Source organism: Paralichthys olivaceus, chromosome 23 (genome assembly GCF_024713975.1).
Source record: "Paralichthys olivaceus isolate ysfri-2021 chromosome 23, ASM2471397v2, whole genome shotgun sequence".
NCBI classification, from domain to species: domain Eukaryota; kingdom Metazoa; phylum Chordata; class Actinopteri; order Pleuronectiformes; family Paralichthyidae; genus Paralichthys; species Paralichthys olivaceus.
The window spans coordinates 15,311,329-15,337,841 of record NC_091115.1 but is presented as its reverse complement, the minus strand read 5'-3'; the positions used below and the strand labels follow the sequence as shown (position 1 = coordinate 15,337,841).

Below are 26,513 nucleotides of genomic sequence, written 5' to 3'. Positions count from 1 at the left end.
AACATCAATCCCCGGGCTTTTAAAGGAAGACTTGGTTTGAGGGTTAGGAAAAGGTTTGGGTGAAGGTTAGGGGTTTCAGCCAGTGAGGCGGCCCTGATAGAAGGAAGGAAAGCAGGGGGGGGGTTAATATTGAACCTGCTGCTGCACTTCCTCACTTCAGACTTAACTTTGTGATTCAAATATCTTCAAATGAACCTAAATCCAGCTGGTGTGTTTCAACATGTTGCACATCAACAATCAGAGAGGAGACACCTTCACTAACACTGCAGCCCTGACGACGTGATTCTGCTGGGAACCTCTGGTGATCATCCACTTCAACCGTGTATAAAAGCCCTCAGTTGTCTCTGAATCAGAGTTACACTCATCCCCATACTTTCCTTCTTACTCATGTTGTCATTTAAAACCAGTGGCACGGAGCCAGGCCTGCAGACAGGCGCATTCCTCCTTATTTGTAGGAAATACTGTGGCTCTCTGGGTCCTGTGCAGACAGAGACCTGCCTGGAGGAGTCATGGTGGACTGCACACGCTGCTTCACTGTCAGTACAGAGCGATCGATATCAATATCAGGTCAATCCCCTGTTTGTTTTTGCAATATCAAATGTTTTCATCAAACTGATCCGAATCAGATCCACACTTCTACAGGACTTGTATCAACTCTGCAGCCCGAGTTGGAAACAGCTCCACACGCCGATCACTGTGCGGCTCTCTGCTCTGTAACTCTTCCCTGGTGGAATAAAGTTTTTATAATAAATCACAGACCATCCACACTTACTTTCGGGGGCTTCCTCGGTCTCCCCGGCCTCCTCTTCTGGGGCTCCGCGGCACCGGTGGGCTCCTGGGAGCCGGAGCTCTCCCCGGCCTCGTCCCCGCGACCACTCATGGTTCCTACCGTCCTCCAGGTGAATGGAAAACTCTTCTTTAAAAATAAAAAATAAAAAAGCAGGGGGGGGGGGGGAGAAGCAGCAATGAAATAAAGAGGGGCAGTAATTTCTGCGGGACTTTTACGCGTGTGTAGTCCACTTGGAGGAGTCCCGCGGGCTGGACGACCTGTGGCGCTGGAGGAGTGAGCCCGCAGGCGGCAGCTGGAGGGTTTGGCTCGGCGAGCAGAAGACAGGAGGACACCGCCGGGACATCGGACTCTGGAGACGCCGAGCAGCAGCGGCCGGAACTCGGCTACAGCGCAGCAGCACCGCGGCACCGGGCAGGACCATGCGGCGCTGGCGGAGGCGGAGGAGGAGGAGGTGGAGGTGGAGGAGGAGGCGGCGAGGCGTGACAGCTCAGTGGGCTGCGGATCGTGTGAGGAGCGCGGGTACAACAACCACATCCACACTCCCCGAGAACCAGACTCCACTCAGTGAGGAGGAGGAGGAGGAGGGGGAGGAGGGGTGGGGGGGTTGAAAAAAGAAAAGGAGAAGAAGAAAAAGAAGAGGAGGAAGAAAAAAGAGAGGAATCACCTCTCCTCCCGTGGGTGGATAATACTGTCCGGGGGGGGCACAAACAAAAGAGAGGAGCAGGAGCTGCAGGTCAAACATGGCGGAGTGAATTTATGAATTAAAGTCACATTTTCAATGGGTTTCACTGGGGGGGGGGGGTTGTTATTGTGAATGAAAAGAGTGAATGTGTTTAAACACCGGACAGTGTCCCCTCAACACTGCAATCAAGAGCGGAGCTGCTCTCAAGATGGGCCCTGACCTCCGGAGATCCTCCGGAGGGACTCTGGGAGAAACTCAGATGTCCAAGCGAGAGGCTCCGGACTCTCTTTTCTTTTCTGAATGAGCAAATGAGAGAGAAAAGCAGCTAATGCAGGGGGCCTCTGGCTGCACCTCCTCCGCAGAAAATACAGAGGATCCGGAGTTTTTACTGCTGTTGAGAACACGTCTGAGCAGAGAGGCTCCTGCTGCGTTGTGCATGTCCGGACCCAGTTCTGCAGACATTCTCCTGAGTTCATGTCTGGACTTATAGGCCTGTAGGACACATAGTGTTGCCACGGATAATCACTGGTATCAGCAAGGATTTATTGATTATTTTGTAGACAAATTAACATTTCGATAATTGATATCAAAGTTATCAAAATGATTGTAAGGCCCCTTCATTGTCCTTTGAATGGCGGCTTGATAATATCTGTAAACAGCAGGCTCCTTAACATCACACAGCCTCGATTACAAAAATGTGACAAAAGAACAAACACCCTGGAATACTTCGGTGCTTTTAAATGTGAAATTGAAATGAGTGAATTTCTATTTTAAAATGCACTTTTGAAAAGAACATTTTCAAAAAGACCTCTGTTGTTTTTCATCTGTTTGTGGAAAGCGTCCACACTCCTCCAACACTCCCCTGTTTGCTTCCTGTCTGTTAATGTTTCTTTGACCTTCACAAAATTATTTGCTGAGTACCTGCACATGTGCTCCCCCCCCTCTCTCTCCTCATTGTAGAGCACACACAGCAGCACACAAAGAAACACAAATCACAGCTTTATTAGGAATTCTTGTGGGTACCCCAAAGATGTACGTACCAAAAAACTGCCAGAAGGATTTGGGAAATGATGCAGAAGACATGTAGAATAATTCTACTTGATGTAGTGGTGCAGGCCTAAAAAAAAAGAAAGTTATGGGCCTTTGAAGAACTCCGCCGTGGACGTGGAGTGAGATCAATTACACAAGAACAACAAACACAAAGAATAAAGTGCCTTACGTGGAGGACCTTTCCCACGATCCTGCAGCCTGCTCCTCTCCGTGCTGCACGGTGAGCAAAGCAGCTTAATGCTCACTGAACATCTGAGCTTTGGGAAATCTAACGTGGTCATATAGCACACATTGTCACACAAAACATTTATTTTCATGCCTGCATAACTTCCTCCCACAGAGGCAGTCAATTTACTCGGTGTGTGGTTAATTTGTAGCCGGCATTCACTTCATTCATAAGCCCCATTCACAGCCCTGAGACCCCCAAAGAAGGGGTTTCTGTGCAGACCCCTCCCTTTCAGACAGAGCGGCGTCAGCATCAAACCAATACAATCAATGGCTGCACAGATCCATTACCTAAGGGTGGTTTCATGCACACGTCTCTGCTGGACATGCAGCTCTGCTCGAGCCTGTGGAGGCACAAAGAAACAGGAAATAAATGTGTTATTGCACTGAAATGGAACGCTTTGTGTGTGTGTGATTGTGTGTGTGTGTGTGTGTGTGTGTTCTGGTAATCATCACATCGTGGGGACAAAAAAGTGTTTACACAGCCACGTCATGGGGACCGGTTATGGTGTGGGGACCAAAAATCCGGTCCTCATATGGATAACCCTTTTAAATAAATACTGGAGCTACACTGAATGCCTGTGAAGTTTTTAGCATTGGCCCATATGACACGTTTTTGGGTGAGTGTTGCTCATTAGTGCCCCTACTTGTTTCTAGCTTGCACTACACCCACTGTTTCACACACACATCTTCAAAATATGGTTGGGTGCCACCCACTTCCTGGATTTAAAAAAAAAAAATTTGGTAATGAGAAGATTGTCTGTCCATTACGGAGCGATATTGAATTTATCAGGTCACAGTCTCAGAAGAGACCGGGGTAAAATAATATGGGTTGGTCATGTGTCTTGAGATTCTATCTAATTGTATAACAAATAACAAATTAATAACAATCCATTTAATTATATTCAAACATTTTTATTCTTGTTCCGTCAGAATCCAGAGAGAACGAGGCAGGTGTATCAGGATCTGGATCTCATCCCTCATAAACAGGTAATACAGGTTTGTTATGACAAATATGATCATACAGTCCTGACTCTCTGTTAATATAATGTAAATATTAATGAGTTAAAATAGGAGAACAGAATTTTTTCAACTAAACTGTTGTTCTTTTATCCTATTTTTGGATTTGGCTGATTGACGCTCAGTTTGAGATCCGACAGAAGAACCTGCAGGGAGCAAGAAAAGCCATGGTGAGATACCACAACAGAAACATTGTCCAGTTAGGATGCATGGCAGATTGAAATAAAGTAAAGCAGGTCAAGTTAGAGGCAAATGTGTCACTTGCAAATAATAAAAAGCAATCAAGGAAAACTTTACGAACACCTACATGCAGCTGTGACTTCCTTTCATTCCCGTTTCTCTTAGCTCAGGGCTCAGCGATCGGTAAATGTCCTTAGAATAAGCTGCTGAAGGGCTACAATTTCTATTTTTACATTTTATACACAAATTGGATTATTAGTTTAACAAGCCACAGTTTAAAGGATGAAAGTAACGATGACTTGCAGCCAGTCACAGGTTTTGATCATTATCTCTCCCTAATATCCCACCAGTCGGATGTTGGTTGGGAGGAGTACTATAACTACATTTTCCCAGAGGACGCCGCCAACCAAGCCAACCTCAAGCTGCTCGCCATGGCCGTGATGTGGAAGAGGCACCATTTGGACATGGAGGGGGAGAATGTTCCAGAAAAAGATCCAACGGCTGAGGAGACGTCGCCGCCACCTTCCTCTTCCGGGCCTGCAGCTCCTCTCCCAACCAGAGAACAACTCTGACAAGACGGAGAGGACGCCAGCATCAGCGCGAGTGACAACGAGGAGGGCGATGGAGAGAAGAAGACGGAAAAAGAGAGCAAGAGCAGTGAAGAAGATAAAGATTCGTTTCTCCACACAGGGTCGACCTGGATTTATTTTTTCTTTCTTTATTGTTTGACCGTGTTTTCTTTGCGTCTTCGTCAATTCAACCTGGCTTCTTGTTTTCCACACCCTACTGTTATTCACTGTCTTCTGGTCTGACGGGATGTGGCGGCCGGACGGTCGACTTCTTCTCCGTGTCTCTGGACAGAGCTTTCCTCCTATCTGCAAAGAAACAAATGTAAAGTCTAAGATTGCAGATCAGAGTGAACAGCGCCACCTTCAGTTTGTCATTCAGCCTGTTGGATCAGCACGTTTGTTTAAAACCTCCCCAACATGTGTCTTAAACTGGCAGATGTTTAGAGATTTCTGCCAGAACTATGAAGGGGACTGGAATTTGCTGTGTGACGCTCAAAGAGTTACACATTTTAAAAGAAGCTTCCAGAAACAATATCCAGATAATTCCGAGCGTGTCGTAATAAAGTCTGAACATGTCTTGAAGTCCAATTTAAAAACGAAAAAAATGAAATTGGTTGGGTGTTTGTGTGTGTGTGTGAGTGTGTGTGAGACACAGGGTGAATATTCATTTCAGCAGCACAGACACACAGACTGTGGTTCTACTGGTTTTATTTCTGTGACCTTTCACCTCATTTGGCTGCAGCTCCATTCTGAACCACACAGACATGTCAGGTACAGACAAGTAACGTCTTTATAGTTGTTGTTGCCAATATTTAGAATAATAATTATCCAAACTAATCTTTGTCCTGTTGCAGAGGGGGGGGGGCATCCTCAGTGCCACCATTCATCCTTTTAGAGAGTGAGATGAGAGGAACTCTTTTTCTTTCCTCCTTGAACAGTTCCTTCTGTATCCTTCAGGACCATGCAGCATTCACTAACTTAGTTTGTACCTGTTGGTAAAAATATGTTCAGAATTCACACATTGCTTTTTTTTATTGATCAAGAATGAACCATTAATCTCAAACAACTAAATGCAAAATTTTAATTTGACATCCACTTTATAGGATTTATCTCCAAGCTTCTAATTGCTTCACCACAGCCTCTAAGCGACAGGGTGGTTATTGCTCAGTTGTCATGGCAACTAAAAATGTACCCATATAAAATAGATGTAATAATCTATCTATTATGTAGAAAAATCTGATTCATATGTTATATGATTACGATAATGTTATATTAGTTTCATTAAAAATAGAAGATTTCAATTAATTTAGAGAAAAATCAAATAATATAAGTCAAATCAGAAAATCTAATACAATATTATATACAATACACAAGATTGTCAATAATTTGATATTTGTTTAAAGTGCACAAACACTGACAACTACACTAATGAACTGCTTCCTGCTGTAAATCATGTATTAATAGTTTATATATTACTATTACACAGTAAACAAGGAAATTAATCATAAAAAGTTAGAATCTGTCCCAGACAGAATAGATGTGGCCACAAACAACCTTTTCCCCAAATTCAGATGGAAAATATGTACAAACATCCTCCAAAACAGAAATGAATGTGTAAGTCTCATCATATATAATAATAAATATCTTTTTATTCTTAACTGTTCTCATGAAAACACCCATCATTGCTAATTTCCGTTTGAAAAATGAAGAGCAGACTTATTTGTGAGCAGGTTGTGAAGATCTCCTGCAGGGACCTGTGGAGCCACAGACAGGTAGAGTCAGGAGTTTGTTGTCTGTTAGAAAAAAACAGAGCAACACCAGACTTATCCTTTAATTTTAGAATCACCTCCAGATATGTTCCTCCTGGTCTCCGTCAAAGCAGCAGCACACATGTGATGCATTCATGGTGCCGAGAGGCCATCTGCCAAACACTTTTCAGGACTGTTTAAAGATTTTCTATTTCTATCTGCTCTTGGATTACTCTATTTTTTCCAAAATATTTTCGGGGCCATCGCACCACAACGGTGCTGATTAAATACAGCAGGCACGCGGCCTCGTCTCTCTGCTCCAGCTCCAGCTCGCTGTCCTCCTGGAAGACGCTCAGCTCCTGCAACCTGCTCAGGTCCTGCATGTGTGAGGTTACAGAGGAGCTGTCTCTGCCTCTCATCCCCACTCCCAGAGAGGAAATGAAGAAATTAAATATAGAAGCTGGAGGGGGATCCACATGACAGGCTGTCTGACACCAAGTGTTTATGTGTGTGTGTGTGTGTGTGTGTGTGTGTGTGTGTGTGTGTGTGCTTGTATAGATTTGAGAAAATGTGAAAATGTGATAGACCATATGGAGCGAGGACATTTTTCAAAATTAAGTGTCTTCACCAAAATAGAAGTACACGTTTTTGTGTGTGTGTGTGTGTGTGTGTGGGTGTGTGTGTGTGTGGTAGTGCGTAATGTTCTTTTCATCTCTCTGCCGTCACTGATATGATGGAGAAAGTGCTGCACAAAGATGCACTGTATAAATGTGTGTGAATGGGTGAACGACAAAACTGTATTGTAAAGCGCTTTAAGACTAGAAAAGCTCTATATGAATACAAACCATTTACAGTTTGTGTCATGACCAAATAATTGTGGTGTAAAAAGGGTATAAAGGGCTTTTGATAGATAAAGGACCGATGTTGGGTGGAGTTCCAACTTGTGCGACACCACCCCTCCATCCTGTGGGCGCACTGAATACAACCCTGTCTCCTCGACTTGACATTTCAATAAAACTTTGACACAAGAGCAAATCTGTTTTGCAGGCAACATTAGCGCAACTGCTCGTGTCACAGGCAACGTGTTTGTTTTTATGCTAAAATATTTCATATATCTGCACAACATCCGCTTACAGTGACTCAAGCGTTATTAATGCTAATGTTATGTTGGTGGGGGTGATGGAAAGATTGCGGTCTGGATTAAAACTGGAAAAAAGTGACTTCACTCACAACATTTTTTTATTTGCATTAAACTAAAAACCGCAATCTTTCGCTGACGCTAACCGAAGGGCTGTTGTTGCCTGAGGTGACCCCGGACAGGACTCGCACAGGACGTGAACCCCTGCAGTCTCTGGTGTGATTGTGAGTCATTTGGTTTTGAACCCCCGCCACTGACTCCACTCCCGTTAATAAACGCAGCCTCTGAGCGCGCTCCAGCCGGCGACCACGTTTCATACAAAACACATGTTGCCGTTGCAGCGTAGTTTGGTGCAGGAACATTGAAGAGGCCTTTTTGTCCTCGTCGCATGTCGTCTCCATTTAGAATTCAGCACTCGGTGTGCGCGCCGCTCAAGTGACCTTAATTGCTTCCGTTATTTAAATTTTGCCTCTTATGAAAAGGCAGCTGTCTCAGTCCCGACCTTTGACCCGAGCCGTGACCTATTAGCGGCCGTGTGCAAAGTCAACGCTTTGACTGAGGCTTCGAGCAACAAGCTGTGGGGGAAGTTACGTGTTTGTTTGTTCTTCTGATCTGTGACACACAGTTCTCTACTCTGACTCACTTAACAATCGCTTACAACAGTGAGCGTTACAACAAACTGTTACTGATGAATTATCTGTTATTGTATTGTATACGTATTTATTTACTTTTAAGGGATAAAGATCCAATTTGACATGATCCCATTGCAGAAACTAGAATGGCACTCAGTAAAGTCAATACTAAGTCCCCCTAAATGTGTGTGATGTGTTTTCATCAGGATCCATGAATTATATTTCTGGGAAGTTGTGAAAATGTGAAAGAATAAATAAACAAACCCCATTGTCCAGACCAGCGGCAAAATGTAATGGGTTCTTTCTTGGCCCATGCTCCATCCATTCATTCAAAAATCCCACACAACTGCCTTGTAGTAATTAATAGGTATTTAATAAGAAAATAAAAAGAGAATGTTTTGTATTTTTTACGTCTTTTTCATCATTTCAATTGGAAAACAATGGAACACAAAATACAAAACAAAGCAGCATTGTGTTCACTAGTACATGTATAGAATATAGTTATGTATAAATAAGTACAAGGTGTCAATGAAATCCAACCATACGTCTTCTCTTGCACTGCACCTGAGAAAGAATCTTTTTTCAATGCCTGAGCCGGTCGTCTGCAGATATGTCTAGACATCCCGCGGTAATTGTGTCCAGGAGAGACGTCTGATCATGCGGCTGGAGGTCATAAACTCTCCACCTCCGCGAGGAAAAGAATTCCTCTGTGAGGTTGAGGAATGGAGGGTAAGGTGGAAGGAAACGAAACACCATCCTCTAGGAAGGGCTGTAAAACTGTTTGAAAAACCACATCGGTGGCCGTGGCAGTGCACAAAGTTTGAAATCTGCGGTCACTGAAAAAGGGATCTGCGATTGAGTGTATGTTGTGATGACTGTGTGAAGAATAAGAAAAAGTGATTGGAAAGGGGGGAAATTCAGGTTAGTGATTTTAAAAGAAAAAAAAACAATACCCAGGAGAAGATGACAAGAGTCGCTGCAGTGAAACCTCTGCACACAGACGTGGTTTTGATTTTGAGGCTCACAGTGGTGCTCCTCTTCTATCCAGCAGAGCAGACGCTGCAAAGTGTGTTTTCTGTCACAAAGTGGTGTGTTTACTTCCTCCGGGAGATACGGAGGAAACTGATAGAAGGAAAAAAAAAAAAAAAACAGTGGCCTTTAGAAAGGAGTGCAGTTGAACTGCAGTGGATTTGCAGTGGAATCCTGCCTCCACACCCACAGAGGTCAGAGGTCACATTGCAACACACAAGTCTCTCCCAAGGGCTCTTTCTCGGGACCCTACTGGGATTTCTGCTGAAAGGTAAAACATGTTTTCTTCCGATTCTAAAGTGGCTTTAGAAACTGTTTAGATTCCAATCAGATATTTTCCGAATCACATCTGCTGTGAGTTTGTCGTAGCGACCTTAAGTCGCTGTGATGGAGCACTGCTGATGCAGTATCAGCTCTTACTTTCAGATCACTTTGAAACATCTTTAAATTGGCTTTGAGCAGGACTTGGTTTTTTTTTGGGGGGGGGGGGGTTCTCCTCTTATTGTCAGTCATGCTGGAGCCATCCTTCATGCCTCAGCTTCACCGCCAGCAGGGCAAAGGCTCCACCTGCTGGCCTCCACGCTGCCAGACTGTCTCCAAGGGCGGTGCAGGCTTTAAATTGTGTACATCCTTTATAAAACATGTGATATTCCTTATTCCTCTGTTGTTACTGTTTTATTATCGTATTTAAATGTTAATATATTTCTTTGCGCTATTTACGGGACATTGTGTGCATTTTAATTACAGTTTACAAAACGTGAAATCCAACGGACACAGAGAACTGTTGAGAAACTGTAAAGGCTGTTTTGTTTTGTCACAATAGGAAAACTCTTGAGGAAACCAGTTTTCTGTCATATTCTGTTCCTAAGGGGGCAGAAAGGAAGATAAAGGCCAGAGACGATACTGGTTCTGTGGGGTAGACAGACAAATGTGGCTGCAGCAGCTGGTCAGACACAGTTCACTTCAAAGCCGACATGCTAAGTGTCTTTCTGTTCACATGCTCCAGGCCTGTCTCAGCCAGAGGATGTTTAAATTCTCACTAATCCACATAAAGAGTGTTCAGGTCATTTGTATCACTTTGGAACAACTTCCTAAACACACACACACACACACACACACAGACACACACACACACACACACACACACACACACACACAAACCCATGACCTGTAGGATAAAGTTATTTTTGCAGTGTTGCACAACACACCATATATTTCCCACATTCCACATGCATGATTATTCATTTCTATAGTGATATACTAACAGCTTTATCTCAATCTTTACATTGTTAAATATGAAAAAGTGATAAATGAATGTAATAAATGAAACAAACTATTTTAAGCACAAAAGAGGACTGTAGAAGTTGCCATCTAAACTGACCTACAGATTATACAGTGGGAATATTCAGACACTTGTTGTGTATTTTATTTTTATCTTAAAAGTGATATAATGTTTGTATCACCATTTAATGCTTTTAGAAATGTACGAAAATGTGTCAATCAAGACCGGAAATTTCTAATTTACAAAAGTATTCCTACAAATGTCAAAGCAAAACTTTAATTTGAATCAGTTTTTCAATAATTGCATGTGATAATAATCACATTGATAACACAAAGTCCTACACATTACACACGTCACAACAGTAAACTTGCAGTAAATAAATGAAGACTACTACTCAATAAATCCTTTAAAGATCATTTAAAGAATTGACTTTTGTCCGAAAAGGACAGTCCAAAACTCTGAAACAGGTCTTCAGGATGATACAGAATGTTGAGGATAAAAACTAGAAGGTAATAGCACAGTTATATCTTGGTTTTGCGAATAACTAAAAGATGGTCAGACAGCGCATGTAGGATTTCGAAGGGGTTTGGGTTTCCATGCATTATCACCTCATTTGCCAAGAGGAAACCAGTTTGTTTTCTTAGAGTTGCTGTGAAGAACTTCCAGCGAGTCCCTCTATTTCCTGTGGAACTCTCTGCCAAACACATAAAGCCAGTGAATGGACTGAGCTATGGCGAGCACAGAATTACCATGGTCTTATTTTTGGCAGGCTCCACGGCAGCAGCATGCAATAAACCACAGGCTTGTGAGTTCTTCCTCGTAGAGTGTTTTTCCAAGAGAAGAAATGTTTCCAGAAAGGCTGAGATGTTTCCCAACATGCTCAGACACAGGCGTTCTCTCTCTGTCCGCGTCGCTCTGACGGTTTATCCTGAAACCGACGACGGTCATGTCAGACGGAGGAGGCCTTGTTTAGCCCGCAGAGACGTCTGCTCTGTTCCACTGAGCGGCACACGGAGGACAACCAATTGTTCACAAGAGCTTGAAGGCTTGTTGCACATTCCTGGCCACCCAAATCTCTTTAAGCAACACACACACACACACACACACACACACACCTTCCGATATCTTCTTGCTCATATTCATCTGATGCATTGTTGTAACAGCAACTTGTGAATCAAACAACCGCAGCTTTTAAAGACCTTGGGCCATATTGACAAAAATACCTCTTATGGCTCCTGTATCTAATAAGTGAAACTTTTAAAAATAAAGGATGTGTCAATCCCAATTTTAGGTATAAGAATAATTCATAAAAAGTATTTTAGAGCTAAAACATCTGAGAGAAGAGGCAGCAGAGGCCTTCGAGAGGTATTTTACATACTTTTCAATTTTAATTAAACTTTCAAACAAACTTTTAAATACACGGACCTTTCAAAAAAAGTTTTAAACGCATGTTGTGATGGCAGATCCAAACTGGAGACTCGACTTTTCACCACTTAATGTATAGAATAGATAGAACTGTGTAAAATAATAAAGCAAAAATAGAATAGAATACAATGATGGTAGGACCTTGTAAAATAGGCTTCTCCAAGTCTGCTGACTTGTTGTGTGACAGCCATGTTTCTGATCGTGGAGGAGCTGCAGTCGCTACGTCCGCTGCACCATGGTGTCCTCAGCTGTACCTACAGTCAGCTTGAGCAAGCGCCTTGAGCAGCGTGAAAGAAGATGGGAGCAGACGAAGGCGTTCAAGCTAAAGGCCTCACCGACTGCCTGCCTGCCTGCCACCTTTGAGAACGTGCACTCCTGGGATATCGAATTCTGCTCCCTGAGAATACAGAAGACATGACTTGACTTTCAGGTTACCACCATTCTTCTACGTGGACTGCCTCGGTAGATAATGGACTGAACAACATCTCTGTCTGGTGAGATCCGCAGGGGTGGCCTGTGTGTCTGTATCAACAAAGCACAGTGTCAGGATGCTGCACAGGACTGGTGGAGCTCATGTTTCCAAATGGCCGGCCATGTTATCTGGAACTCACAGTCATTAACATGAATGCAGAGGTTCTGTTTTGGGGCCCACTGGTGATACAGTCCCTTGTAAAAATGCTTCTGCCTGAGATGACATGAGGGGGGGGGGGGGGGTGATCAAGTCAATTGAGGGTTTCTAGGAGGGGGTTATGATGGTACTCGAGGTGGGGTCATCAAGTGGGCACCCTGCTTCATAGGTGTTTCGATGACACCTCCAATTATCGGCAACATCCCAGTGGTCACTTTGGGGCCCAGGTGGTGTCTCTTCACGACCAGCGGAAACAACAAACATGGCTGCGATTGTGACCCCTCCCACCCAAACCAGCCAAATGTTTTATCTTTTTTATCTTTTATACAAGTCTCCAAAAAACCTGTCTGTGTCACACCTTAGCTCTCATGAAGAGAGCCCCGTCTAGGATCAGCCCCTGCGGGATAACATACCTGGACAGAGTGCGCCGGGCTGTTGTTCCCAAGTGCCTCAAGTCTGCCACCGTCTAAATCTCTATAAATAGATCTGATTTATTCAGAGCATGTGAATAGAATCTGGATGAAAACGCTGGGCTGTCTGCTTGATTTTTGTTTTTTGCTGCGTGTGCCTGCAATTGGGGAAAACGTCGTTGAAGACAAAAAACCAGAACGCCTGTTGGGTTTGGGTCGGGCTCGGTAAGTTTTCTGCAGGGCTTGGTTTGGTTCGAACAGAAATATGTAGACATGCTACTCAATAAAGCAACTGCTGCATTGAGATACTAATACATGATGTATTTATACCTTTGGTGTTTAATCTGAGTCACTTTAATCAGAATTGAAAAAACTTGTGCACATATCCTCAGCTGTTTTTACAGATGTATGCATGTTTGTCTTATTTTGTCTTTTGTATTTGAAACTCAACAAACTGTCCCTTTAACAGTGAAGCTGCAGACGAACATGTTTACAGCCTCAGCCGGGTTTCGTAATACGTTACCTGTTCTTTACAGAGTAACTGAGCTGAAAACATCTTCTATACCACCCAGGTTATGTGTATGTGTGTGTGTGTGTGTCCAGCTCTACCTCTCTGGAAAGTGGGGGGTGGTAGTATGGGTCTGGGTCTATGGGGAATGTGAGGAATGTGAGAGCAGACTTGTTGGAGTCAACGAGGTCACAACCCAAACAGTAGTTACACTCACCAGCCCAGACAGACATTATCAATACGCTGCCCGGAGCTGCTTCAAAGACAAAGACGTGTTATCAGTTTTCACTCTGAGTTGAGGTACGAGGAAGCTGCGGAGGACGCAGCGATGTGTTCTGAAGGGACAGACGTTCTTCTTTCCATATGGATTCATCCTGGATTCTAAATCCACTTGTATTATTAGGTTATTACAGGTTCTGTTTAGACGCTCTGGGTTGAGGTGAGGGAAAGATGGTGGTCTGGTGCAGAAAAAAGTCCAAAGAGACTTGTGACATGTTTTTTTTGACCCAAACCACCATGTTTCCCTGCTCACCTTCGCCAGAGTTTTGTTGGATCTACTACAGATGCCAACCAAGGCAGAGAGCTTCTGGTACAGGGGGAAGCTACAGTCTTACATGGTTGTATAGGGGGCGCTCGTGAGGTAATCCAGAATGAAGAGGGGCCTAACAGGTTTTTGATAATACTCAGCACTGTTTTCTTTTTTTATGCACTTTGAGTTGTGTATTTTTTCAGTCAATGTAGAAAAGCAGGTATAAAACATTTATGATAAAACAATGATAAGAAAATTATAACCGAATATAAATAGCAGGTTAAAAGCATGATGAAGAAAATGAAAATGTGGGTCTATTTGTACAAAAGCAGGTGTCCATCACTTTTTGAGCTGTTTCGTTCACTCCAGTTCATGGAGGACAAGATCCAGGTGGATTGGGGACAATTTGGTACAGCGCTATTAACAGGAAGTGGACAGGTTCTTGACGGTCTCTGGTTCAGATGAAGGAACCATCACGGTCTCTTCAGAATGTTAAAGTTGCAGTCAGATACCTGCAGAATGAGAGAGAGAGAGAGAGAACATGGGAGAGAAAAGTCACAAAGTTAGGGACGTTAGTAGCGTTACCCTAATTCTATGAATTGACAAAAATGACATTCTCTGCACTGGTGTGTGAACGTGTTTTGCACAATATTTGCTGCAGCAACTGGAGGATCTGTGCAGCTGTAATGAAGATTTTTAAAAGGTGTAACTGTTGCAGAAAAAACAATCTACAAGTTTACTGATCCACTTGAGTGACTATTTGACACACACACACTTTCCTACAAATTCCGGCAACGCTTTATATTAAGGAACACATATCAGCCATTAACTAGTTGCTTATTAACATGGATATTAGAGGCATATTGGCTCTTTATTAGTCATTATAAATTACTTATTAATGCCTTAATCTTAATGACCTATTCTGCAACTACTCCATTGATTAACAGTTTTCCCTTAATAACCTCCTAATTACTGCTTATTGATGGTAAGTAAGGAAGTTGTTGTACATGAATTACAATCAAGTGCTTGGATATGTTCACTTTGTGTGTTCCCTAATCAAAAGTGTTCCCCAAATTCCTTCTACGAGTGCAAATTACACTGTTTTGCACCAATATTAGCTTCATATAAAGGGATCGACACAAGTGGCCTGCCTCATCTCTTTGCCTGTTGCTGTCCCGTGTTGTGCCTGCTGACAAATTGTGATTTGTGATCATGGGATATACAAATAAAATTTGATTTGACTCGATTTTAAAGTAACCTTTGTTTTTACTGCTGCTGCTCTTGGGCTGGAGTTTTTGGTCAAACTTTTTTTCAGTTCCCTTAATTATCTCAATTTGTCTTTTACTCTTGTTTTAAGAATCTACAGACTTTAATGTAAACCTCCATGTGTGAGTCAGTCTTTATTTCTTCCTGCTATCCCTTTTCCTTTGCTGTTTTCTGAACCAACTGTCATTTGCACATCCTGCTTTTGTCTCTGTTTCCTTCCGTCTTACCGTTGCACCCTCTTATTTCTGTCCATCTTACAATCCTTCCCTCTTTCTTTTTTCCTTCCTTCTTCCTCTCTCCTATTTATCCTATTCCTGTGTTCCAATCACTCGGCCATGTGATTAGCTTCCTCCCTGACCCTATTGTTCTTTCTGTCATTTTACTTTGCCCTTTCTCAGGATACAGGACTTCTCCTTATCGGCAGGGACAGCGTGTGAAGAGCCCCCAAGTTTACATCCCTGCTCACCCACATCTCTGAGGACCTCTTCTGGACTAGCAGCACTATCGCAGTGGTCAGCCAGGCACCACAGACTGTCTACTTCTTCAGAAAAACAAGTTATCTGCTGCTGGTGCTCACAGAAGAGGTCGTCTCTCATATAATCTAGATATTGAAGATGAAAACAAACATGACAGGAGCTACAAACTACTTTTACCATCGAAGAAATTAAGCATTTATTTCATGTTCATGTAGAAAGACGTGGTCAGCCTTATCTCATAATAAAACTTAATTTAAAGACAAAAATTTTACTGACTTTGAGCCAAAGATTTGTTTTAAAATGTTTTTTTTTCTCCCACACGTTACATGCCATATGATACATACAAGAAAATAAATATTTAAACACCTTATAATAAGATATATTCAGAAGAGGGTGGGGGAAATGCGAAAAAAAAAAAAAGACAGAAGTCTGGGATTAAACTGAGAATGCAAATTTCTTTCCAATGGCCCTAAATATCTTATGTAGATAGGAAAACCTAGTTTAGATAAAAGTTCTCTCATTACAGTAATGAGTAAACATGACCTCACTTAGCTCAATCTATTCACTGAAGAAGACCATTAGAGTAAAGCTCCAAAAAAAACTACTAAGTAGAGATTAAGCTGCGATTGTTTCATGAACACATGTATTGAAAAATAGAAGAAAGCCACATGGTGTTTCAAGATATTTTATTCATCCAATAACTGTTTTAATACAAGCTGAAAATATTTCCTAAAGAAAAGGAATAAAGAAGGAACAAATACAGGAAGTGACCCAGAGGCCACGCTACATTATTTTCCACAAAAAGATTCCTTCTGTCACTGCTGACACGAGCACTTGCATAGGTGATGTAATTAAATGAACTGAGTATCAAACACTTTAATATAGTAATCTATATTTACTGTGTATATACATGTGTGTTTGTCTAGAACACAGCACTTCATCCAGATATAAACTGGCAGAGCAGATGCTAAAACCCAGAGCTGGATAATTAAAGGGAGGAGTTTCAGTATTTGTCGACGTAGATGTTGTTGGGGGGGGGGGGGGGTCCATAATTCAGCGAGGACACTGTGACATGGTGTAAGAAGCAGAAGCTCAACGGAAACACAGGAAGTCGTCCCTGAACTATAGCTGAAGGTTCTGCGGCAGAAACACAACCTCCTCCTGCTCCCCTCATGACAACAGAGAAACGTGTGCAACACCCAGGTTGACAAATACCAACTGATTCTTTTAAGGCAAACAATTAATGCAGAGTGTGTGTGTGTGTGTTGCAGTTGTTTAGGAAACATGCACTTTCCCTTGTGACAGATTATTTGGAGTATTTGGCCTGTGTCTTAAACTAGAGGACTTTTCTTCTCTCTGCAACACAATCACCTCACTGCGTCTGTACTTTGTGAAGTATTTCTATGTTAAGAGAACGTTCGGACTCGCACGCGGACAGTCGGCAGGCCGAGGGGGGCGTTCAGAGCTCCGTCTTCCCGTCGCTCGCTGAGCTGCCGGCAGCTCCGCCCTCGGCCGCGGGGCTGGAGCTGGAGGAGGCCGTGTCTTCGGGCTGGAAGGCCAGCGAGGCGGAGTTAATGCAGTAGCGCTTCCCTGTGGGTTTTGGTCCATCATCAAACAGGTGTCCCAGATGAGCTCCGCACTGAAACACAACAGTGGAAAGATTGACGGTAACTTTTTGACACTTCAGTAACAAGGACGACATGTCCTACATTATCAGCATTTACATTTTTTGTAAAATGCCATCATCTCAGATTTGTAAGGTGTCTTGCAGTTAATGAAGTGTTTGTCATTCTCTGATCATAAAGACGAGTTCAAAACCAAAACCTTCATTTAGGGGCAGAGATCTTTAAAGTCTTTAAACTTGAAAGAAATGATGATGTGACATTTATTGTAATAATTATAAACATCGACTGATATGAACATCTTCATCAGCAAACTTTGAAATCCCTCTGTTACATTCTCGGCTATAGAGCAATGTTCTGCCTGTCTTTATTTACTGTTTAATCTCCAGTGGCGGGGGACTTTTCATAATCGGGGGCCGTAAGAGGACCGCAATTTAAACAAAGGGGACATTTATATTCATACAGAATCATTCACCGTTTCCATCATTGAATATACATGTTACATTAACACATTGCCATATGTTTTGTTGGTTAGACAACTGACAGGACAGGAGCACTTCAGGGGCCGATCAGAATACACTTTTGGACATTCAACATTCAAGTTTATTTAGATACAGGTGGCACTAACAGCTTAGCAGTAACTAGCAAGCATGTCACATGATCACGTGCCACTGTCACAACAATTGTCTGGTGGTGCTGTGTTGTGTTTTCTCTCTATTCTCTCACTCTCTCTCTCTCCTCAGTGTCCGTTCGGGTGCCTCCCTTTTTCCCGGTACCTGCAGTGTGATTGTGCAAGGCTGGGCCCTATCACCAATCAAGGCCACGGTGGTTAAGAGGCAGAGAGACGCAGACGCTCAGCCCCAGTGGAACGAGTGAATGCTGTGTGTGTGTCTGTGTGTGTGTAATGTGATGATCGCTGCTGGTGTTGATTAGTTTCTGTTCATTTGTGGCGTTGAGTTTAATTGTTACTGCTGTTTGTCAGTGTCGCTTTCCTTTTTAGAAAGTTGTTTTCAGTTTGTTATTTAAAATGACTCATTCAGAAGTTGTTTTGGAACACATGTTGTTATGTCGTACAGACCTGAGTGCTGCCGCCACCACCGAGAAACAAACCATAAATTAAATAAAGCTCATGAACTGTTTCATCGCGAGTCACCCGGGCTTTGTGTTTGTGTTCTTACAGGAATGTGCACTTGCATGTGTTTAATTTGCCAAAACATTGTGTTGCTGGACGACATTGTGTCAAAGTTGGATCCATTACAGCTTATTGCCGGTTTAGCCTTTGTTTTTTTTGCCTGAACACACCACCGCTCTGTTGACACAGTGGCCTCAGTGGAATCAGTGGGTTTCTGCATGCAGGCCTCCCGTTGGTCTGAACATGACCTTCCCCCTGCTACAGACTGGCGACCTGTCCAGAAAGAACTCTCCTGCAAAAACGTGCACCTTAACCTAAAGGCTAGTCACCGGACAGAGAGTAACTCAGACGACGCAGATGATTCGCAATTAGTGCAACGAGAATTTCACAGAGGAGAAAGTGACCCATCCGATGGGTGAGGGTGGTGTACAATAGCACACACCATATAAACCCTGCTAATACCATGATTAGGCAGACTGTGTGATCATCTGATATGATTTTCATGAATTCATTATTTCCTGCCATGGAGGTTATGTCTTCATCTACATTTGTTTGTGTGTCTGTTGATCAGGCGAGCTGCTGCATGGGATTATATTAACGACTTTGTGGCAGAGGAGTAAACAGCAGTGTTTGTACTGTACCTGGTTGCAGGTGGCCTCCACTCTGTGCATCCCGTAGGAGAAATCATCTGTCAGTGTCACAGACTCCTCCTTCACCAGGTCAAAGAAGGATGGCCAACCTGAACACATGGCGGAATGTAGGACGTGTTTCAGTACACAGGTGTGGAGACATGAGGGGGGGGTCATCAGGCAGCACAAAGCAAACTGTTTGATTTTACATCCAGGAACATGGACTGGAGGCAATATATAAATTCAATGACATGCATTTAAACTTCATCCAGTTAACTGTCCCTGGTTTTAAATATGTGCACCTCAAACTGTTTACAGTTTGATGAGTGGGTCAGATTAAACTCCTCAGGTATGACTCCACTCTTTAAGTTGATGGTGATGTCTTACTGCGTGGCTCCAGGGCTGGAACCCAAACTTACCACTGCACGGAGGAGTCAGACAGAGACTGTTAGAGCTAAATGAGACGAATCTGTGTCCGGATAAAGCGGCACCACCTCCTCCTCCTCCTCCTGCTGCTGCTGACTGACTATTACATGTACCTGGTCCACCACTCACTGTCGAGTCAATGGCTATAGCCTTTACTTTGGGAGCATGCATGTTATTCTGCTTAATAAGGTTGAAGCATTCAGAACACATGATGGTGAAAAGCCCTGCTAATGATGTCACTGAGGCCTGCTGACCCAGGGTGACACACGGCAGACATCTGTTCACGCTGACCAGCTCCAGGCTGAGTGTCGGTTGTAGACCAATCAAGTAAAGTGATGGAGACTTGAACCTGTCGTATCCACCAGATAGCAGCTGCTGCACTAAAGCTCTGACTCGTCTGTTGGGCTTTAAACTGAAGCATCTTCAGGCGATCAGTTCTTCACATGAAGCAATTCAGTGTTCGTCAACACATGTTTTGTTTTTACACAAGATAGAAAACTAATTTCCCAACTTGTATGATTAATGTGATAAATTATCTGTGGACTCAAATAGAGCATGACGTCTTATCTTCAGTTTGTCTTTGTGTTTTCCTGATACAAGAAACATTCTGGCTTTTTCAAGCTGACAGAAGAGCAGGGGTGAGAATGCACGATAGGGGCAACAGTGACTCGACTTACCTGATCCAGAGTCAAATTTAGTCTTTGAGCTATAAAGGAAACAAAAATCTGGTTAATTCCAGGCCTTAAAAATAAAAGTGCACCATTCGAAAAAATATAAGAGGCATGATTTCACATTGTAGTGAAAGACTAAGGGAAATGGTGATTTTTAAATTCAAGATAAAGTAATCTCCAGGATTCCCCCTGTCTGATTCACTAGATGGTGAGATGTTCCTATAGAGACGATCATGTCAGTAAACTCATACACACTAATAAATTGTCACTGGAGGGAGACGATGCAGCACTTACCTGAACAGCTGAGTCCCACAGACAACACAAGTGTAGGTGCCCTCATCTTTGTGATGTGTGAATTCACCAGTGAACGCACTGTGGACAGAAAGCTCCATCATTCAAACTGAAACATGATGGACTCATGAATGTGTCCAAGATGAAATATATATACACTAACACGTGTGTGTGTATATACACAAAACTGAAATTATCATGTAATTATAAGGATACATTTAAATTTTGAGTACAACTGGAGGCACGGCAGTTAAGAGTTCAGGCAGCGGTTCACCTCACCTCTCAGTTCCTCTTTCCTGAGTCACATGGAACTGCTTGGGAGTGAGACGTTCCCTCAACTCCTCCTGAGGGAATCTCACCGGCCATGTCTTCTTGGTCCTACATGCTCCTGAGGGGGGGGGGGGGGAGGCAGGGACGACAAAAAGAAAATTTACTACCCAAGTCTGCTGAGGACAGACAAAGAAGAGGTGCACGTCACAACACTATTCCTTATGTCGGTGCCAAACAAAAACGTTACGTCTTCCTCTCTCCTGACGTGAGACACGAGATATACACAAAGCAGGCCGGCCAAAAACTGCTTGCTTTGATCCAAAACACAAAAATAACCTGTGACAAAAACCTTTCAGTGTACATTTAGTGAACAGAACCACACACCAAAGCCAAGCAGTGAATCATTGGATTATTGTGTTAGCATTTGAAATTTCAGCTGTGTGAAGGCCACAAGTGAGAAGAGCTGATACATGGACCATTTTGATAAAGGTTCAGCGCGGATGTTTCAACCATTAATGGCATTACTGTTTGTTTCTGAGACAGCAAGTCAACAGTGAGTAATGTGATAAATGTAAAAACAGCACGTTGGGTTTGGGATGGATGTTTAGCTTGACTCTACCAAAACGTCTTGATTATCAGTAACCTCTGCAGTGTGTTGTTTTCTCTTGCAGCCACACACAGAAGTCAGCTTTGAATATTTATCCAAGAGGCAGATTTACTTTTAGTTTAATAACCTTAATAATATTGCCCTGTTGGACATGTTGAGGACATTGTTGCTAAATCAAATTATTAAGGTCCTGATATGACAAGAGGTGGTGTGTGCCTCTTAGACAATTCTATAACACCTGAGGGAAAACTGCTGTGAGTGATTTGTGCTAAGCTCTAAAAAGAAACTTTTAAAATTGTCTAAATATTAAAAATATGAAATATTTTAAAATCCTCAAATAAAAACACAACAAAGAATGATAATCATAATTGAATGAAAGTCATTTGCGGGCAAGACTATGATTTAGATCCCTGCCTTTAATAACTGACTGAACCGTTTTATTCCAACATGAATTTTTCAGGCTACATTAAAACCATATCACTTTAAATTGGTGTTCTGATTTTCAGAGTAGTCCAGCAGAGGGCAGCACAGACCTGCCGATACTTAAAGTAAAGCCATGTCACATTTTCATGCAGAGGTGTAAGAGGCACTTTTTTCTATTTGGAGATGGAGAAGCAGCTTCTAGAACAAAATTCATCGGTGTTAAATAAATCGGGCAAAATTATACTTTGAAACGAGGTCAAATCTGATTAAAGAAAGCGTGAACGAGATTAAGAAACTCACTTAGTACTCAGAGTTATTCACTGCAGTACCTGGAAGTTGTTGATACTCACTGCTGCAAATACAAATCTATTTTAAAAAAGGTACTGAGGTCCAGTAAGCAGCCCTGTTCAGGTTAGGTCCAGTTTGGAGCTCTGAAACATCGTTCAGTGCAAACAAAAAGAGCTGATCCAAATCAAATGTAAGAAAATAGCTGAAAGCAGCTCAGGTCAACGTGAACGCACACAGACAGGGACAGTAAAGACATGCGGACACACCAGCCAGGTGTTAAGGCTTTAGAGAGGCAGAGCACAGCAGGCACACAGCACCCAGTCAGTGGACCTGAGGGAAGACTGCAGGACCTCAGAGTTACAGGCTGACTCTTGGTTATTAGATGCAGCAGATTGAAGCCCGACATGGCTGCTGGACAGAGGCACGCCACCCACCACTAGATACAAATGCCCCTCAGCAGGGCTACACCGAGGACTGGGCTGGATGGAGGGGGAGCAGACAAGAGGGAGAAATAACACACGACAACACAGGATTAGAGACAAGATGTGGAATGAGAGCGCTGGTCATCGGCATCTGTTTGGAGAGTCCCACTGGTCACACAGAGTCTGACGGAGACTGGTTAACAGCCATGTGGAACACTGAGACACACACACACACACACCCAGAAAAAACACATTAATGCCTCATCCTGCACGGGCGACTGTACTTTCGGACAGTGACGTCCAAAGTGAAAGTCCCTATGATGAAAATGTTAATTTCATTTCAAAAACACAACCAACCAATTATACCATCACAGATTTATGACACACATCGTTACCCCACAGTTATATTTGTACCACAAGACATCCAGTGCTTCATATTTAACATGTTGAAAATACTCCTTCTAAGCTCTTTACATGGCTAAAAGAAAAGTAATAATGTGTACTTGCAGCCATGCTCAGATTAACGTAAAATGCCCCAATGGTGTGTATCCTACAGACGCATTCTTTTTCACTTTATTGCCCTTCAGAGGAAAACCTCGTGATCTCAAAGTCTTTCATGATGTTTAAAAACCAGATGTGTTTCTCCTTCCATTTAGAAATGCGGCCTTTTTCTTTTGGCCATGCAGCTCTACCCCAGCTCTACATCCTGCTGTCCGTTCGGTTAGCGTACAATGCGCAGAGCTGACTGTAAACAGACAAGAGGCTGTGAATCACAAACTTCCAAAAAAACAACTGAGACACACATGTCGAATATGCTGTACTCTACTAGATCCAGATTCTATTGCGGATCTGCATCAAATTGCACACACTGATTAATATCAGTCCCCTAAACACGGATGCACTTTCATGAAAATCCAGGATTTATTCTCTGAGAAATCAAGGAAAAGGTCAAAGCAAAGTGGGGAAACAAAATGCCTGAACCAGATCCGCAGCTAAATTCAGTGGGTTCTTCCCGGACCCAAACCACATCCTTCCATTGAGTTTCTTGGTTAATGTGTCCAGTAGTTCTGTGTGTAAACCTGCTGACTGACGGAGAATCAAACAAATCGAGAAGAAAACAGAACGCTCCTGTCAGTGGTGACAATATCAGAATATCCCTCATGTCTTTATTGGAAAAGGCAGAATTTTGGAATGTCTGAATCATTTTTGCAGTTTTAACATTACTGACTTACTGATTATTTTACTAATTGCTCAAGAGGGCAGGCAATCGGTCAGGCTGACAGTGATCGCCCTCTGCTGGATCAGAGCAGAACATCCAGTCTGTGTATGTATCCATCATCAGCACATTAGCACCCCCAATGTCCCTGTGAGCCCCGTCTATTATTCCTCCACATCATCCAAATCCAATAGCATTGAAAAAAGCTTTGTCAACGACAGCCCTATTATGTAGCTCCAGACAAAGCCTGCAGAGACAGTGTGGAGCTTGTAGTGAACGTGTGATGTGACATTGTTGGGTGAGGTGGTGTTCCTTCAACAGGCCTGCATCGCCCTGTCACAGCTAAACATATTAAAGCTAACAAGTTACTCTACCTAGAGCAGCAGAACGCAGCGCAGGGCGGCACACTGAGACGCAGACAGCGCGATGCAAGGCCACCGAGAGCCCACGTCTGAGGAGGACGGCCATGAGACCCAGTCATACTGAAGAGAGACAGAGAGACAGACAGAGACAGAGCTGCCCTTTTTAAATTATATTTCATTACCCCATTAAACATCCCCTCAGCCCAGTGGTGGTTGGGTTATATTTTCTCCAGATCAGCACGGTGCAAGTCGCCAGAGGAAATATTCACACAGGGGGGAAAAAAAAAAAATCCAAAGAGGAAAATTTCCCTCTGAGACGAGCTCTGATAAAAGGCTGGACGAAGGTGGCCTTATATGGTAATGTTTCCAGCAGTGGGGCAAGATTCACCTGCAGGAAAACTGTGCTCCACACTCTCTCCTGTCTGGCTTTACTTGGAGTTAGGACTCCACACTGTAACAAGCCAGAAAACACTATAACAACAAATGTAAGGACGCTGTTTAGAGGATATGCGTAAATAAAATCGACCGAGCCAAAGAACTGTACCACTTCCATGAAGTTCCTTTGCAAGGGCAGGACCTAAAAAGACTCTGTATACATACTTGTATGACACAGTGGCCGTGGCGTGAAAAGTATAACGACAAACGGGGTGAAAACTAATTTTCAAAAAAACCCTCAATGGTAGGAAAACACACCAACATCTTGTGTTTTGTTATTTGCACTTGTATTATGTCATTTGTTGTTTTCCTGTTTGCTGCTGTGCATTGTGTCTCATTGTTGTGTTTGTGCATTTTGTCATTTTCCATTGTGCTTTGTTCGCTGTAGCTGTGTTGTTTGATGTGCTGTCGTGTTTGGTACTTGTTGCGTTTAATTATTCACCGTCATCGTGTTGCAAGATTTGCATGCCGTTGTTTGCCTCTGTGTTTTATGATTTGTTGTGTTTGTTTCATTGTTGTTGCATCGTGTTATTGGCCTGCATGGTTTTTTTTTTCCACTTGTCTTTGTGCTCTGAGCTTCTATGGTCCCAGCCACCGTGGCCATGGGCTAATTCCAGCAGCAGCTCAGTAACACAATGCCGTCACCTCGGTGGTGAAATGAAGCCCCTGCTGCCAGAAGCTCATCTATTCTTAGATCCACGATCAGAAACTTCATTGACAAACTTGTGAATATGAAAACCTTGTGGACATGTGCTCTACACAGAAAATAAGCAGTTTAAGAGACAGCAGAATAAACAGACATGAAGATACAGTGTTGTTGCTTTCTATAAGTTCTATAAGTCCTGATATATTCTTTGAATTCACATAGAAACACTGTGAAATCCATTTGAGGACGTGAACATCACCTCAGAAACCATCCATGTCGTAACTCTCATGTTTGAAATGTGTAATAAATCCCACAGATCCTGCACTGAGTGGACGCGCTGGCTCCACCGTCAGAGCACTGCTTTTCTGACGTCATAAGAAACACCGATTGCGTCATAGAGTGCAGCCCGTGTTCTGACTGTGTAAGTGAACGTGGTTCCGTCGCGTCGCCTCCTCCTGAGCCCCGGTGTGGCCGAAGTGTCGGTCACAAACATGGAGTTATGAGTGGCGGCTCGCTGCCGCCGCCATGTTTGACCGAGCTGCAAACACAAGAGTCTCAAATGATCAGGACCTGACTCGTTGTCGCACGTTCGTCTGAGTCGGTTGTTGTGCTCGTCGGTTAACACCGGGGCTCCATGTTCCCGTTCGTATGCGGATCTGCTCCGTGAAACCCGGTGAACGAGACAGACACTTACCGGAGAGGAGCAGCAGCAGCAGCAGAGAGGCGGCGGGGACCGAGAGGTGTCGGAACGATGATGAAGTGCTGACTGTGTGACGTCGGAACATCTGAGCAGGGGGACGTCGACCAACCTTGTGTGTGTGCGTGTGTGTGTTTGTGCGCGAGGGTAGGATGACAGCAGACCCGCTCATGTCCAATTATGGTCACGACTGGGCCGTTTCCGTTCAGCTCCGTCACATCCCATAATATCAGAGCACACAAACAGCAGTGTAGTTATTCAAGTATTGTGTTATTTACTGTGTTGTTGTGTTATTTACTGTGTTGTTCACTGTTATTTACTGTGTTGTTGTGTTATTTACTGTGTTCTCTGTTATTTACTATGTTGTTCACTATTATTTACTGTGTTGTTCACTGTTTTTTACTATGTTGTTGTGTTATTTACTGTGTTGTTCACCATGTTGTTTAATGCGTTGTGTTTTTTCTGAATCAGGAATTGCATATGGATGATATACAGTATGTTGGGCCCCACTGTATGTATCTTTTGTGGCCCCTGATTTACAAAAATCCTAGATCCGCTACTGGTATTTTGTAGAGGGAGAAAAGTAATTTTGAAATTTAAAAAAACTGGTGGATTGAAATATGAAGCAGCAAGATTAAACATTCCTTATAAATCAATTATTACTAATGTATTGTTATATTACTTCACAATGTGTTGTGTGTTTATCTATTCCATCATTCATTTCTGAAATTGTTTATTAATGACCCTTCACCAAGCAGGGGATACTGCCTCATTCATAAAAGCAGTTTC

The 26,513-nt window shown here is 43.0% G+C and overlaps 2 protein-coding genes and 1 long non-coding RNA gene across 7 annotated transcripts in view; 1 reads left to right on the top strand and 2 right to left on the bottom strand.

Annotated features, from left to right (window-relative positions):
* Positions 1-1,368, bottom strand: part of hmga2 (high mobility group AT-hook 2) — a 37,310-nt gene extending 35,942 nt beyond the window's left edge. Inside the window, exon 1 of the mRNA XM_020099789.2 lies at positions 773-1,368. Within this exon, the coding sequence (XP_019955348.2) occupies positions 773-1,324 (552 nt within the window). The 5' untranslated portion in view covers positions 1,325-1,368. The remainder of the gene's footprint in view (positions 1-772) is intronic.
* Positions 1-6,812, top strand: part of LOC109637440 (uncharacterized) — a 29,030-nt gene extending 22,218 nt beyond the window's left edge. Inside the window, exons 2-4 of the long non-coding RNA XR_011240169.1 lie at positions 3,681-3,737; positions 3,893-3,937; positions 4,298-6,812. This is a non-coding gene — a long non-coding RNA (uncharacterized lncRNA). The remainder of the gene's footprint in view (positions 1-3,680; positions 3,738-3,892; positions 3,938-4,297) is intronic.
* A 9,446-nt stretch (positions 6,813-16,258) lies between these two features.
* Positions 16,259-25,916, bottom strand: msrb3 (methionine sulfoxide reductase B3). 5 transcript variants are annotated; one of them, XM_069519638.1, is made up of 8 exons: positions 25,722-25,799; positions 23,959-24,066; positions 22,277-22,425; positions 20,638-20,746; positions 20,362-20,439; positions 20,074-20,102; positions 18,983-19,080; positions 16,259-17,226 (listed from the first exon to the last, which is right to left on the bottom strand). In XM_069519638.1, the coding sequence occupies exons 3-8, from the start codon at positions 22,350-22,352 to the stop codon at positions 17,047-17,049; spliced, it is 570 nt and encodes a 189-aa protein (XP_069375739.1). In that variant the 5' UTR covers positions 22,353-22,425; positions 23,959-24,066; positions 25,722-25,799; the 3' UTR covers positions 16,259-17,046. The 5 variants fall into 5 exon arrangements, with proteins under 5 accessions (XP_069375739.1, XP_069375735.1, XP_069375737.1 ...); XM_069519634.1 differs by lacking the exon at positions 22,277-22,425 and having other exon boundaries at positions 25,722-25,881; XM_069519636.1 differs by lacking the exon at positions 23,959-24,066 and having other exon boundaries at positions 25,722-25,870.
* Positions 25,917-26,513: the final 597 nt, after the last annotated feature.

Coding starts and splice junctions, on each gene's coding strand:
- msrb3 (XM_069519635.1), bottom strand. CDS start 25,896: ATGAGCGGGTCTGCTGTCATCCTACCCTCGCGCACAAACACACACACG. Junction 20,747..25,721: donor GCTGCTGCTGCTCCTCTCCG/GTAAGTGTCTGT, acceptor CCCCCCCCTCAG/GAGCATGTAGGACCAAGAAG. Junction 19,081..20,073: donor TAAATTTGACTCTGGATCAG/GTAAGTCGAGTC, acceptor CCATGTGTTCAG/GTTGGCCATCCTTCTTTGAC.